The sequence below is a fragment of the Pararge aegeria genome, chromosome 9 (assembly GCF_905163445.1).
Source record: "Pararge aegeria chromosome 9, ilParAegt1.1, whole genome shotgun sequence".
Taxonomy (NCBI): domain Eukaryota; kingdom Metazoa; phylum Arthropoda; class Insecta; order Lepidoptera; family Nymphalidae; genus Pararge; species Pararge aegeria.
In genome coordinates, this window is record NC_053188.1 from 3,087,489 (window position 1) to 3,104,537 (window position 17,049).

A 17,049-nucleotide genomic window follows, 5' to 3' on the forward strand; every position below is an offset into this window, starting at 1 on the left:
AGTTCTAGTCGATATTTTAACGAAACAATGACTAAAGAGTAACTTATTTAAACAATTATGTTTATATTTTAAACGTGTTTCCGTGCATGTCACTTGCATTATATTTCAAAATACGAATAATAAATACAACAAAAAGCTTTGTAAGTGAAATCATATGTTTTTATTTATTGAAAACAATATTTACAATAATTATAGATAAGATGATAATTATCTTAAACTAATAATACTCATATAAATAACAAAGCAATAGAATTAAAAATAAAACAGTACAGATGTAGGTAGAGAATGTAGAAAATTCTCTTTTTAACCACAACACAAACTAAAGTCAAACTTTTTTGTTTTATTATTTTTTAAGTTAGCCCTTGACTGCAATCTCACCAGGTGGTAAGTTATGATGCAGTCTAAGATGGTAGCGGTTTAACCTATTATCTCAATAATAAAGCAATAGAAGTTATTAATAACAGTAATAGTGAAGCTGGAGTAGCGGCAATTGCAGAACCTCTGGCAGCCTTCATAATATTATGTGCTCGGTCAGTACCCCATTGCATACTGGTTCTTGCACTGGCTATAGCACTCAAACCAACTTGTCTGCCGGGTATAGACTCGTCAGACAGCCATTGCTCCATCTGGAAACATCAATATTATCATAAAGATGCATATTTACTAGCTTATCTCATAAACGAATAGTCAGATGTGAATAAATATCCCATTCAATGAAGAAATGTATAAGCTCTATAGAATAATGTTACGACACAAAGATAACGGGTTAAACCGAATGGCATAGTTAGTCACAGATATAAAATATAGCACAATCATGAAAATTATATAATACTAGTTTTTGCCCGTGGCTTCGCTCACGTTAAGTTCAATTTCTGATTGACTAATTGAAAAATATGAAGGTAAATTACTTGATAAATGAAGGATTTTTTACAAACTTTTATCCCCAATTTAACCCTCTTAGGGTTGGAATTTTCAAATATCCTTTCTTAGCGGATTTCTAAATTGTAATAATTATCTGTGTCCAAAATTTCAGCCCGATTCGTCAAGTGGTTAGAACTGTACGTTGATAGATCAGTCACCTTTGCCTTATATATATATTTAGATATCAAACACTTATAAACATAAAAGCTGAAAACAACCGAAATCACCATTCACTCTTAGCCTATTAACTTCCACCGCCGGACTCAGGTTTCCTCCCGCATCGTCGAGGGTTTTCAGAGCATAGAACCCCCATAAAAAATATTGGTAGTCTACCAAAAACATATTGTATCATCAACATTATCATATCGAACCATTACAGGGCACGGGTAAACAATGAGAAGGGGTTAAGGCCGTAGGCCATCACGCAGGCCCAGTGCGGATTGGTGGACTTTGAGAACATTATGTTAAACTCTCAGGCATGCAGGTTTCCAAACGTTGTTTTCCTTCACTGTCGAGCAAGTGATATTTTTAATTACTTAAAACGCAATGAAAAGTTATGGAACTTAAAAAAAGTTAGAGGTGCGTGCTGGGATTCGAATTCGGCCCCCTGAAAGTGAACTTCCGAGTTCGAGCTCTATCCACCCACTGCGCTATCACCGCTTCACATATTGTATAAAAAAACTTATTGACTCTAATGAATTGATCTATATATGAACTTGTAACTGATAGCGAAAGTGTAAAATGATGATACTAACAAAATCCAGGCTAAGATTGCTATGGCCTTTTTTGAGACCCCTGCGTATTCAAAGTGTAGCTTTAGTTTTAAGTTAACGCGTAGGTTAGAAATAAGTGTAATTTTTAAAAGTGTCTTTAACGTACTTTTGTGGATATACGAAAAGAGTTAAATAATGTAGACACGGAAAATTAACTGATATACAACGTGTAACAGAATTACGAAATAATATGGAAGGATGCATTAGTATATTTCATAAGGAATCACCCTGTATTCAATATAAAATCAAAAGAAACATATTTATTTTTCAATACAAATGAATTTAAACATTCTAAGTATTTACTTATGACAACCCTATTGAAGATAAAAGACCGACACGCTCATAGTACCTACGCTACGCGACGCGTACCTAATAAAGTGACAGGAGACACTTGTGATTTAAGGGCTTTCAATAAAAACTATTGCAGTGGTTTACTTAAAAACTATTAGATGTTGGGTTTCACAGATAAGTTTCACAAACAGTACATAATGTACATCTAAAGCCTAGGAAGCATTATTTCGGTTTTCATTAACACGTTGAATATTCTGTTAAGCGTATCACTATAATGTCGTGGTATGTAGTGATATCAAGTGGCATAGTAACAGATGTGTAAGTTAGTCTTTTGTAGTGCAATTTTTGTTATTACTTATACATTCCATAACTTATGTGTTGATATACAATTAAGGAATATTCATTGGTGATCTCCTTGGCTTGCGGTGAGCGCTGTTGATACAAGTGAGAGGTCCCGGATTCGATCCCCGGCAAACTTGTGAATTTTTAATTTCTGAATTTCCTCTGCTAGTTACCACCCTTTTGACGACGATGTGTCGATAAGCGATGTCGCGTATACACCGATTAGGGGTATGGGTATTAAACCCAAACAGGTTAGCCCTTTACCATCTTAGACAGCATCATGATTTACCAGCAAGTGAGATTGTAGTCAAGGGCTTACTGTTAGTGGAATAAAAAAAAAGTAAATATAAAGTGCGAAAAACAGTTACCCTACTATAACGTCCTTAAATAAGTCAATCCACATATCCTTTTTATGTTTAAATAAAAAATCTATGACAGGCAAATCTATATTTAAATGAAATATGTTTAAATTAAGATTTGCATGTCATCATTGAATTATGAAATAAAGGTAGTGACTAGATTTTGATTTGACCATTCAAAATCTGATACCAGAGTCTCCAACACCTGGTTAAATGCTTTAATCCCTAACGTTATTATAGATAAGGTAAAATTATAATTCTCAAATAAGCCACAGTGTCTGATAATAACTACGATGTCATTTAATAAAATAATAATGAAAAATTATAATTACAATATAACATTTCTTAGAACCACTGGGCCTTCTCAAATTTAGAGGAGACCTGGGGCCTGTAGTCAACCGGTAATAGGTTGATATTATGATGTCTGCTAAAGAAAATAACCAATTCTGACTCCAATAGGAGCAAGGTTTCAGAGCTATAAAAAAAAAACTCTATACGTATGTCTTAATAGAAGGAAAGTTTGGGAACCATTCAAAATAACACTGTATACTTACATCTTTAAGAACATCTTCAGGAGCGTAGCTTGCCAGGTTACTTAAAACGCTTTCGAACCAGGCTGGCAGGACAACCCTGAAAATTTTTAGCTAATTATAGCGTTGCTAAACGGTCTTCTTCTTTATGGTTTCAATCACACTCAACGATGTTGCCACCGTTCGTAAGTTGATCCTGCTAAACTCACTCAATTACATAAATTGTTAAATTCAGTTTCTGCTGACAATAATTATACGAAAAACTGGACGTCTCTGTAACACAGAGTGACCGAAACCCTGAGTTTTATTCTAGATCCAGTTTTCCGATGGTGCTGCCCACCTTTTCTGACGACCTCCCTAGCGTAGTGATGAGAGTTGTGGTCTTATAAATAAAATAGGTCTGGTACCTATTTTATTTATAAGTTTGATCCCCGGACCCTAATTTTTGAATTTTCTACTATCCTACCATTGTTTCTTATAACTGCATATAGCTGCATAACTGCTAAAAGAGTGCATGTTAGCCAGCTCCCGTCTTAGATGGGCTAACTTGTAGTGTAATAAAACATGATATAAAACCATGTAAGATCCCTTGTATGACTTACCAGAAATTTGAACAGGATAGAGACGGTTTTTATAGGTAAGTCTATATTCGAAGTATATCTTAATAATACTAATAATAAATATTTTATTTGGGACAAAAAAAAACAACACATACAAACATCATATAAAGTGTGTACTTTATATGATGTTTTATATTTGTGTTTTTTTTCCCAAACAAAAGATTTATTATTATTACTATACATATATTCATAATATATACACAACAACATATAAAGGAGTACATCACAAAAGATCTCAAAATTAGGTAACTAAATAAAATTAAATAAACTAAAAACAAATACACAGAAAAAATTAAGATTAAATATTAAAATGCGACATAATACTATGTAACCTTAACAAAATATCTGTGGTGTATTTTATCCTAAACACAGTATCGCCTCAGCGCTATACTGTAGCAGTAGTTTAGTGATCACTGCTACAGCAAAGATTTATAGGCGACTTTTGTATAAAGAATACTTGGGGAAGTTATCCTAAAATGTAAGGGGGAGAAGAAATTGTTCGTAACTTTGCCCTTCCGATTCCGCAATGCGTGATTAAAGAACATTTGTCCCTACGAGATCTTATACGAGTAGGTTATTGAACTTACTTTTTTCTGACGTCTTCAAGTCTATTTTTGATGAATTCTAGGGCGTGTTTTGTGTTACTCCTACTGCCAATGTAGAGGAAGGTAAAAGCGTTGACACTGTCTTGGGCCTTGAGATCGTCACTTAAGATCATTTGGAGGTACCTAAAACGATCAATTGTGTCAATGGTTTGTACAAGTATACCCGTCCCTCGAATGTATGTGAAGGTTGCTGATATGATAATGCAATAATTGAGTCGTTGTGAAATAAATGTAAGCGGTGATAGCCTAGTGGTTTAAGCTTCGGTTTCCCTTTCGTGGGGAGCGAATTCGATCCTCGGCACGCACCTCTAACTTTTTGGAGTTATGTGCGTTTTTAATGAAAGCAATTAAATATCCATGCTTTAGCAGTCAAGGAAAACATCGTGAGGAATTCTGCATACATAGAACTTCTCCATTATGTTCTCAAGGGCATGTGAAGTCTACCAATCCGCATTTAGCCTCCATGGTGGACTCGGTATGGCATTAAGCCACCATGGTGGACTCGGTATGGCATTAAGCCACCATGGTGGACTCGGTATGGCATTAAGCCACCATGGTGGACTAGGTAAGGCCTAAACCCTTCTCATTCTGAGCGGAGACCCTTGCACTATAGTGAGCCGTTATTTGGTTGACGATGATGATGATGATGAAATAAATTTTCTATTAAAACGCTAAGAACGTGTGGTCAATCTTATTCGTAATCATTTTGCTACCTTTCAATGTTAAGCGTAGGCAATCTTGTAATACCGCTTATTCTACGCGTGCCTACGTTAATTTTACGGATGATGATTTAATTTAAGGATGTAAATATCTATATATATAAAAGAAAGTTGTGTTAGTTACACCATTCATAACGCAAGAATAGCTGGACCAATTTTTATGATATTTGATTTTTGGATCCCTCTGAGACCGGAATAGGATAATAAGTATTAAAATACATCAAAAAAAAAAGCGGTACGAAGTTCGCCGGGACAGCTAGTTTCTCATAATTAGGACTTGACAAACTTATGTTAACATCGAAAACGCTTTATACACACATGATGTAACTCTAAAACGTAACATTAGGACGATTTTACTTTGACGACATTTTTTTTAAATTCCACTCTAAGTTAGCCCTTGATTGCGATCTATCAAATCTTCATCATCAAAAGTGATGTCTCAGATGATATCGGGCTAACTTTTTGGGAATTATATCAGTTATATTAAACCCATACCTCTAAGTCGGTTTTTGCGCACCGGAACGCTAAAACGCTTAGCGGCATGTCTTTGTCGGCAGGATTGTAACTATTCACGGCTAAGGCCTCCAAAATGATTTAAAAGCTTTGGTGTGAATTGCTCTAGCTTCATAGCTTAATATAAATTTACTGTGAGATGGTGATAACAAAAAAAATACCCGTCTAAGTTTGTTGTGGCCTCTTCTTAGACCAGGGCGCGTTTGGAAACCACGTAGCTTTAGGTTTAAGTTGGCGTACGAAGTTATCACCATCCCCTTACAATTATGTAAACATATATGTATGAACACTTCATAAGTGCCTGTGATAAGCCTACATGAATAAAGAAATTTTGAATTTGAATTTGAATCTGAGGACAATATACATATATATACATACATACAGACAAGAGTTTAATATGCGAAAACGACCTCTCGATTGCGAGTGAGCCAATTTCAAACTAAGGCTAGTAAACTGACAACAAAATACTTACGCCTGTACAGCCTGTTCATTGGTAGTGCAACCAAGAGACCGGAGCATAGCAGACTGGTCGGCTTGGTTATTGGAAGCCAGCCTCCTCAGGTATAGGAATTGCCACTCGTTTAACCCGCCGTTGAGAACACCCTGACAGAATACGTGCCTTCTGACGTTAGGGTTGACACTGAAAATTGATAATATAACAGCTGTTGCCCGTGTTAACACCCACGTTTACGTACAAATCCCATGGAAAACCGATGGTTTCCCTGGGACAAAAAGCCTATGTTACTCTCTGACATTTCAACTATCGCTATTCCAAAAATCAAGTCAATTGGTGGCTTAGTTAGGGCGTTAGGTGAGGACAAACAAACACACTTTCGCATTCATTGATATGGATTAAAATAAAAGTCGAAAAACGGATGTGCAAGAAACGCAAAATGAAAGTTAAATTGTATACCTACCGAATTGTAATAAATAAATAAATATACTACGACAATGCACACTTCGCCATCTAGCCCCAAAGTAAGCGTAGCTTGTGTTATTGGTACTTAGATGACTGTTGAATATTTTTATGAATAATATACATAAATACATATAAATAATAATATACAGAACACTCAGACACTGATTAATGTTCATCACACAAAACATTTTCCAGTTGTGGGAATCGAACCTTAGTTGGCCTTGGGCTCATAAATCAGGGTCGCTGCCCACTGCGCCACTCGGGCGTCCAAATGAAAATGCCAATGTTCAAAACAGTTCAAATCTTACTAATTTTCATATCTCAACAGTTTCCTTACCCAGTTTCGGCCAAAATGGTCAATCTTTAGATATTTATCACCTAACTATGACCTATCTCAATTCTAACATGCCCAAAGTCCGATGGCATAAATACTTAATTTTCACTATCTCTTACAATGCCTATCCTTAAGCTTTTTACAACTTGTACTAGATATTATCTTATTTTTATTTTTTATTTTATACCCTGTGCATACCCTCTATGCACGCCACTGCTTACTATAAATTTCTTAACAGGAAAATCCAAAACTATTCGTTGGCCAAACCCACGGCTCAAACCCAGGATAACAGTCAATGATCTACAGTCAAACATGCACGAGGCAACAAGAGTACAACAACCTATCCTTCATTTTTATAATAAGAACCTAACGCTATCGGAGAAACTCTGAAGATACGTGCTGTTTATAAATGACAACCGGTCCCTCGCAACTTTTCTCGCATATAAGTTTAGCTTGAAATATACTTTTTTTAAACTTTCATTGGTCCTATGCTCCTATTAGTCTTAAGTGTGATGATATATAAAAGCCTTCCTCGATGAATGGGCTATCAAACACTGAAAGAATTTTTCAAATAGGACCAGTAGCTCCTGAGATCATAGCGTTCAAGTTAACAAACAAACAAACTCTTTAGCTTATAATATTAGTATGAGATATAAAATAAGTAAATATCTTAAGTAAAAAAGTCACTGTGAAAGAAGAGGCCCTTGAGATTCACTCGCAGATAACCTGTGTTCGCTGATAGGGAAAAAAACTGTTTGTTCAAGGAAAAAAACAAAAAGAAACACTATCATTGAAAATTAAACCATACTGTTATTACGTCGACACTTGTAATGTAGACTTAAGATACGTTATAACATTAGTCTGCTTTCTTATCGTAAGGATTACTTAGGATTTAATTAATGAAGACAAAGACATTAGTATGAGGGTATTATGATAATGATCTAATAAGACACTGACGATAATTTTATTTTCTTTCTGTCCCGGGAATGAATGAATGAATGAATATACTTTAATTGCACACCACAAAAAATACATAGAACAAAAAGAAAAGTATAACAAAACAACGGATACAATTTGGCGGCCGCTACATAGCGATTTCTTCCAGGTAACAAATGGCGAAGATAAAAAACAGTTACAGAAAATAGTTACCCATAAAATAATATATACATAGAATGAAAAATTATTTCTAAAATGTTACTACGAATTTCGCTGTGCGTGTCTATATGCCATTTGCAAAGATAATACATCAAAGCCCAATCTTATTAAGTAATGGTGCAATTTTGGAAATTGACCAAGCCTTCGAAAACTATTACTTCATTATAATTATTTAATTTAGACCAACCACCTGCTGTTTCAAAACACATATTTACTAAGGACAACTCTCTCAAAATAAGTTTCAAAAAGCGTGTAACTTACCGTTAGCTTATCTGTTTCAATACAAAAAATAACTGATCCTAGGACGGAATCCTTTGTCTCGTTTTCCTACAGCGAATTAGATTATGCCCTAAGGACATTAAAGTCTACACTAATAACACAAACTGTAAATAAGGATTTATCCGCATCTTTAGCTTCTTTATCAAACATGTCAATTTCTGCAACGATTACTATGAAATTTTGCACTAAACCCCAAATTGATTCGAGGATAACCCTGTGTAAAAGCTAGCTTATAATCATATCCAGACTAGCTAAGAGCTACTTAATTCTGTTAGGACGGCTATTGCAAATGACATGATTATTAAAAGTCGTTATTATTTTAGTTTTGATATTTACCTGGTACCATTAATCATCAGAGCGCTGAACTTGGCGATAGAATCGCTTACGCAACCATCATGACCGATACTGCATGCAAAATTGAGGAGGTAGAACCTGTTGAGGGTTCTCGTTAAATGTTCCTCACGTTTTACATCATAGCCCACATCGGCGATGGCAGCTTCGAGGAATTTGAAGAGTATTTCCTATAAAAATACATCTTTATCTAAATACATACTGCCATACTCTTATTATAAAAGCGGTTATAGCTCGACTTCACTTTAATGGAGCCAAGTGCCATTCTAGCATGCATGTCTGAGAATTTTTCATAATGTTCGCAAAGATGTGTGGAGTCCAATCCGCAGCGGCAGCGTGGTGGACTACGGCCTAAACCCCTTTTCATCATGGGAGGCCCATGCCCTGTAGTGGGCCGGTAATGGGTCAATATGCTGAGGATGATGATGATACTCTTAGTATATATGCGAAAGTGTATCTGTTTGTTTATCACCTATGTTCAGATTAGCAACGCTCTTGATAAAATGTAGGATTTATATAGTGTGAGAAGGACAAAGGATACTTTCATATTATTAATCGAAAACAAGGCTTCAAAGCTACTGATACTAGTGACATTTCACATTGAGGAAACTTACATAATGCAGACAAAACAAAGAGTATTTTTCATTCAGAAAAATTTCTAAATCCGAAACAAACGCAGATGAAGTTGAAAGCAGTTTGTATCTTTATAATGGAGTTATTCTGATAGTTCGCCCTAGGTTCAGCCAACTTTTTGACGCAAATCTTCCTATTGCATTCGTAGGATAGATGAACTAGGTCTGCTTTATTGTTGTATTAGAAATAATTACGTTAATATATTTTGAAAACCAATGAAAAGACTCACATCGAATTCCTTCAAAGTCTCTGGTAAGTGCAGGAATCGGTTCCTTATCCAGCTGAAACCAGTGATCGCTGGATACCAAGAGTAGTAGTCGGTCTCCTCTTTCAAAAAGTCTAGTATCTTGAAGCCAAGTTCAAAGCTGATGCGTTCAGATCTCATTAAGGCAAAGACGTCGTCGACTATCTGAAATATAAATATTGAAGGAGTTTGTGTGGTTGGTAAACTTATAACTTGGACATATTTCTAATAAATAAATAATTTGTAGAAAATTTCACATTAAAGCAGAGTATTTCTAGGATTTACTATAATGTAAATCGTGTCCTCACATATATTTTTAGATAGTGAACTAGAAATTTTATCAAAAGTTGTAATTTTTGGAATCATTGGCTTATTGCAAGCAGTGATTGATAAATTTGCATACCTGTGCTTTGTTTAATTGGTGAATAGTCGTATTTGACGAATAATCGTATTGTTTGAGTGCATCGGCGATCATTTCCCAATTATGCGTGTCATAGTTAACTCGATAGAAACCTGGAAAAAGTTATTCACTATTTTGATAGGGTATTGTAATCAAATACTTGTTAAAAAAATATTAATATTACAGATTAGCAACCCTTAATTTTAATCAAATGAAGGACTGTACAGCAGGCTGAATTGTGTAATTTAAGTAGATTTTAGCAAATTAAGCTCAATGATAATCTACATAATGAACTTACACGAAGTGACGCTTGTTTCTATTTTATATCGTCCATATACAATTAGGACCTAGGGAAAATAAATTACCTTTCTGTTGAACGTTAAATATAACCCATTCATGCCCTTGTCCCTTCGCAATTTCTATGGTCCTGTTAATCATGACAATGCTCGGAGTCAGGTTTTCCCAGTCAGGATTGTTGCCAGCAGTGTATGTAAGAGGCAAGGGCCACACTTGTTCAGTCTTAGAGGCCGATGCGCTGATGAAAAAGCGCTCCTAAAATTATAAAATAATATTTAATCGTAGTTTCATTCATTATTTAAATAATAAATATAATCTATAATACTGTAGAATATTATAGGATTTAAAATATATATTTAAAAAAAGTTAATCACGACAGTAGATAAAAAATTTACCTACTTATAAATGCTTAAATAAATCACAGTATGCTAGAATACTCTTTTTAATAGGATTTATTGCCTTGTTAGTACAGCAGCATGTTCTACTACGGATCCCGAAGGCATTTCGATCAAGAAACTCTTAATGCCGTAAATCGGCGTTGTCTGTTAAAATGGGTAATGATCAGTCATCCAGGTGGTGGGGCTCAAATTTACGCATGGTACGATCAGAGAAAACAGATAAAGGTATAGGTTTAAATAACTCTTCAGAGCACTTCTATCTTCAGAACAATCCTATTCCTTATAGACAACTGGGCTGGAAATCTCTACAATACTGTAGTTTCTGACTTACTTAGTTCTGGATTGTCAACAAGACGAATAAATCTATAGTTTTACAATTACATGGAAGTTGTTGAAATTTAAGTGCTTATGCCCAGAAGTAAAAAGAATACCCAATATGCAGCCAAACTTATGGTTTGCATAGAAGCGTTATTTTTTTTTAAATAACAATTATGACCACGCCGATGGCCCACTTCATGGTAAGTGCAAAATCGCCGCCTATGAACCTAACAACACTTCGCAGGTCATGCTAGGAGTACGTCCGCAATTTCCTCTAGGTGTTAAGCCTCATGTGCCCGTAATTATACCGTCACCACTCCCTTCAGACCGTTACAACATTGCTGCTTGGCGGCAGAAATAAACCTGCGTTAGGGCGTTAAGTGCGAGTTAGTTGTATTACCAATTAAATTACACCAAACTTTTTTGTCCTATGATGAACGATTAACTGGTAGTAAAAGTACTCATGCATACCTTAAAAATGTATTCTTTTATTTATTTTGGAGTGAAAACTTGTTTAGGTGCGTTGAGCACTTTTCAGATGAGCCGAAATCATGGAATTTTGGTCATCGTCACCAAACGCTTACCATGAACTAAATGATTGCTGTGTTTAACAAATACATGTACATAGGTATACTACCGTGCGTTATAAATTTACATTATATATACATACAAAGAGTATCTTTCTACAGATTATACAAACTAAGTTGTGAATTGTATCGTCGAGCTATTAGATTTTTTTTTAATATTTCCCAAGACTACACCGCATGTTTTTTATATTTTTATTACCTGCGTCACAGTCATTAAGCCGGTGTTCATATTAACATTAACGTTGATTACTGGATATCCCGGCTGTTCCACCCAGTATCTCATAATTTCGGCAATACTTAGGAAACTATTTATAGCATTGTCTTCTTGCGCCGCTTTGGCGAAGGCACTGAATAAGTGTGAAGGGTATGCGTGCTCGTAAGACCTGGTAAAACAAAAACCATAATGAGAAGAAAAATAAAATATTATAGTTAAACTAAGAATTTCAAAACCCCTAACACACTTTTTACATTATAACAAAGCAGGTAATAACCTTAGAAATGCTGAACCGATTTTAATAAAAACTAGGATCCACCGCAAGTAATCTGCATTCAAATTAAAAAAAAACCACATTCAAATAGGATTATCTTTATAAGAACCGTAGTTCTTATAAAGATAATCCTATTTACACAGACCGACAGAATGACACCCCTATTTTGCATCGGGCGTAAAACCTAATCCAGCATAGCGTTAATATTTTTGAGACTATTGATCAGTAAATAATTCTTTGCCAGATTACAATTCGGTCATTTCACCTAAGTCAATAAAATCTCAGGCATGTAATTTTTGGCAATCGTTTTCTCTTGTTGGGGACAATGGCGCGATATACAATTTTAACGAGGAATAAAGAGTATAAAGAAAAATCAGCAACACACTTGTAATGTGCTCGGGTGGCATATTAACTGATGCTACGCAAACTGTGACATCAATGGTAGAGTATGTTGGTTATAGAGTAAAGTAACTCATAGGTAGGTGTCATATTAGACGTATATTCCTACCTTAAACCGGATATATTTATAACGAAAGAGATGAAAAACAACATACCTGTCCAAAAGGAAATAATTTAAGGCCTTTTTAAATGTATTTTCTCCAATCAAGTGTTTCAACATTAGGAGGAAGGAAGCTCCTTTGGTGTAACTAATTCCAGAAAAGTGTCCAGTAACTTGAGCTGGAGAGTTAACTGTGTGCTCTAAGGCTCTTGTGGCAGCGGAGGAATCAGTAGACAGCGCACCTTGTAATGCTAATATATTAAACTGATTCGCCAATTCCGTAGATGGATCAATCTGTTTTGAATGAAATATAATAGAGTCCAAAATCTAACTAAAATAGTGGTAAAATGTAATAAATTTTGAATTTTATACCTTTTTTACCATTAATCTTTCAGTTTAAAAAAAAAAGGTATACTATTATTTATGTATTTAATATTATTATCTATGATAGTTAAATTTGCTTACACCATCCATCGCAAAGTACTCAAAGTAGCTAGCAAAGCCTTCATTGATCCAAACGTTGTCCCACCATCTACAGGTTATGAGGTTGCCGAACCACTTGTGAGCAAGCTCATGAGCTGTTATAGTGCCAATGCTCATTTTATCCAGAGCATTCGTTTCCCCTTCTTGATAAAGGAGACGAAGTTCCCTAAACCATAATTGGTTGTCATTTGTTTATACACAAATATCAAACTAAAGTAAATCACTCAATCAATTTATAGACAATGATATCCGTTTCACAAAATTTAGTGTGGAAAAGATTTGTGAACTTGAGTGTTAAATTTAGTTAAGTATTGTCCTCTGTCATGTTAAATACAAAATGATTAAACCGATTTAGATTTAGTTATTTTTTAAGATTAGACCGATTTGAAAAGTGAATTGATCGAGTGTTCTTAGATCGATTTCGATTGATATTCAATCCATATTTTTTGTTTGCTTTTTGATATTATTAACTTATAGTTCTTAGTTTTTTTTTATATATTTCGTATTATTAGGTTGCTATAAAAATGTAAGAACAATTTAATTAGCAATATTGTTGTACAATTAGTTTTATCTAGACACTTTTAAGGAATTATCTTCATCCTAGAATTTTTCCAGTTATATTCCAGCTATATTCTGCGTTATTCTTCAAACTGCTTGGCAGGTTATGAGTTTTAGATGGAGCGATTCAGCTGAGCTTTATTGTTTGTTAAGGGTAAATTAAATAGAGATTATTTATTACTATTTCTAGTTTGTCAATAGTATCCATCCTTTTTATAATGTTGATAAGCCAATCAATAACAAAATGTACCTATATGAAACAAGTCCCCAATTTTCTGTAGCACCAGACGCCCAATCCGGGGAAGCAATTTGATCATTTTTCATATTCTCACCCATTGTATAGTAATCTATACCAAAATATTTCTCAAGCCACTTTGTCAGGGGTGGGCCAACTTCCAAAGCATAAGCCCCTTGACCTTCTGCATTAGGTCGTGCAATAATACGGTATGACTCATTTGGATCACTGTTGCTAGCAATCACTTTAAATTGCTCGCTGATGTGAAAAGTAACCAAATATGCAGACATTATTGGTGTAGTATGAAAAACTTCTCTAACACGATCTCCTTCCCTAAAAAAACAGTTAATTAATATCCTACAGCTAGACCAAATACTTCAACACTCATCGGAGAGAAGGATATATATATATATATATATATATATTGTTATCGTGGAATCAAAAGAAAGGTAAAATCAAAATTAAGAGTTCCAATGTTATGAACAATATGACAATTCAAAATTTTTTACTCTCAAATAAAATAATAATAATAAAGATTACTTCTTAAGATTACTTGAACCTACCGTGTTTGGCTTTTTATCCTCATGTTTGAAAAAGTCTCAGTAAAATGAGCTGGTCGATTAATGATAATGTTAAATGAGGATTTGAATCCGGGCTCATCAAAACAAGGGAATGCTTGCCTTGAATTCGTAGGTTGCGAATGAGAACCTACATACCAACTGAAAAAAGCAATATTGATATAAATAATTATTGTTTTAAATGGCATCATTTCATTTAAGCATAGTAATAAAAGATATTATGAAACCGTGTTATGCACTACTAAATCTACTTGACCAAAGATTCAGACCCAGTAAAAACAAAAAACTGACATATAAAACAGTCTGTTCGCGGGGTATAGCAAATTAAGCTTAATTTTCATAATATATTATGGATTTCCGCAAAGTCACGCCTGCTTCTATCCAACATATCAAACTAGACTACGTTAGTTTCATAAAATCACGAAAATGACTACACCGATTCAAATAATTAAATAAAAAATAAAAAAGTAGCATATGTTTCGCATTACTTTCCACAGACCTTGCCAAAAATCAGTATTACTTAAAACATTAATTCCTTCGTTTAGTAATTATATAATGTAAAATTTATCACAATTAGAAATTTAGTTCACTTACTGAAGTTTCCCATCATTGTCTTTATAGCTTCCTCTGAAAACACCTCTAGAGAGTGGGGTTTCATTAATATTTCCCACATATGATATAGTCACCTTATAGATTTTAGATTTAATCAACGAAGTTCCATCTTTCAAGTAAATTTTTAAAAAATGGTATTCACGAATTCTTTCAAATTCATTGTCTGCATTCAAAGGTACCACATCGCCGGCTTCATCTTTAATAGTTACTGAATTTATTTCTTTGACGTTTTCTTGAATGACCAATGTAGTGACATTATCAAGGACGGCCTGAATATATGAAATCAAATGTTTTTCAAACAGTTCTCACAAAAACACGTTAAAAATATCATCATCATCCCAACCAGTCACGAGGAGTTGAATAATACTGAGCTCCAACCACTGGAGCTCAGTATTATTCATAGGGTTTTCTATGGAGATCTTTTCTCCAAGCTATGTAACCCACCCATCAGCACTTCAGCTTCACTCATTAGCTGTTAACTCGGTAACTCTTGTTTCTCTACGGATGTTCTCATATCAGATTTGAACATGAAGACATGTTATACAGGAAACACATTTTACAAGACGTTTTATTTTATTAAAGTGCTGATCGATCGAAAGTTAATTTAGTATATGATTTATGAAAACTGTTTACTTCATTATAAAAATAATTGCAGTAACTTTAACTTACCCCAACAGTTATCGTAACGATTCCATCGAAGGTAAATGCTTCTCTATTACTGGTAGCTTCAAAGTAAGGTGTAATTTCTATATCGAAGTGAATAGGATCAAGATCTTCAGGAATACGATAGTATTCATCTGCAGCACTATTAAAAACCAGAGGTTCCTCAATGTCAAGCGGAAAATCTGTTTTGACTAAAACCACTAGTGCTGATAGAACTATCAGATTCCATGAGAACTTCATGGCTCTGAAAGGATCAAATATTGTAACTTCATTAATAAGTTATCTTTTTTGATTTATAATAGCAATTTATAGAATGCATGTTTTATTATTTAAGAAATAATAACCTGCTTTCGGGACTCTGCGGTCCTAAATAACGTTTTGGTCATTAAAATTGATATAATTTTTATCGTTATTATCCATACTAGAAATGCGTTATTATAAATATTAATATATATATGTCTGTACGTTTGTTTATTTTTTACATATGTTCAGTTCTAACATTGCACTGATCCTGAGGAAATTCGGCACAGAACGTATTCTGGATCTATCTCTAAAATGCTATATTATATGAAATTTTATTTGGGGAAATTTACATTTTTACTGTCATATATAATAAGGTAGATAGCATTTAGGTAACACGAGTGGAAGTGGCGGGCACAGTTAGTTGTTCTTTAAAATAGATCATATCAGCCTTAGGAACGATACGGTATTTACATGTCTTAAAAGATTATAACATTTGAATCTTTTATGACAAGGCAATTATTAATGATATTTTTTAAAACATTATAAATATTGATAGTCATTTATTATCATTTTGATAGTTCTGGCACGTGATTATAATCTATTTCAAAGTGGGAAAAAGATGGTAATGTGATAAAGTCTTTCAATATATTGCTCTGTGCTACCTTCTTGGTTTAGTTGTTAGCATAATAGTATAAGGATCACGAAGTTTTGAGTTGAAATTCTTAGTAAAAATATGGAGTTAGAAAATTATTATCATCCTGGTGCCTCGGACATTATGTTAAAACGCCGATCCTTTATATTGACACTTACATAACATTAATATGATACTAGTTAAAGCCCACTAATGCACACTGGAAAAGCAAGAATGGTCTTATTTCTAAATCTTAATTTCTTGATTGATAAATATGGTAACACTGTTATTACTGCTTACTTTACAATGATCTTCTTTTTTAAGTAGGAGTGTCAAATTAAAAATTTCAAGTACTTGGTTTATTAGCTTTTTTTAAAGCAAAATTTAATCAATATATAAAACATAATATTTAAATATAACCTTCATATTTCATGGCCATTCAAGACGGAGAATAATCCTTTGGTACGTTTT

General features: G+C 34.1%; 1 protein-coding gene across 1 annotated transcript; it reads right to left on the minus strand.

Moving 5' to 3' along the window:
• Positions 1–410: 410 nt before the first annotated feature.
• On the minus strand, positions 411–15,944 carry LOC120626633 (membrane alanyl aminopeptidase-like). Its single transcript, XM_039894253.1, has 15 exons — positions 15,711–15,944; positions 15,024–15,310; positions 14,415–14,570; positions 13,867–14,184; positions 13,041–13,224; positions 12,631–12,869; positions 11,788–11,971; positions 10,354–10,540; positions 9,992–10,101; positions 9,574–9,753; positions 8,697–8,881; positions 6,146–6,313; positions 4,424–4,564; positions 3,241–3,316; positions 411–626 (listed from the first exon to the last, which is right to left on the minus strand). The coding sequence occupies exons 1-15, from the start codon at positions 15,942–15,944 to the stop codon at positions 426–428; spliced, it is 2,850 nt and encodes a 949-aa protein (XP_039750187.1). The 3' UTR covers positions 411–425.
• Between the last annotated feature and the right edge of the window lie 1,105 nt (positions 15,945–17,049).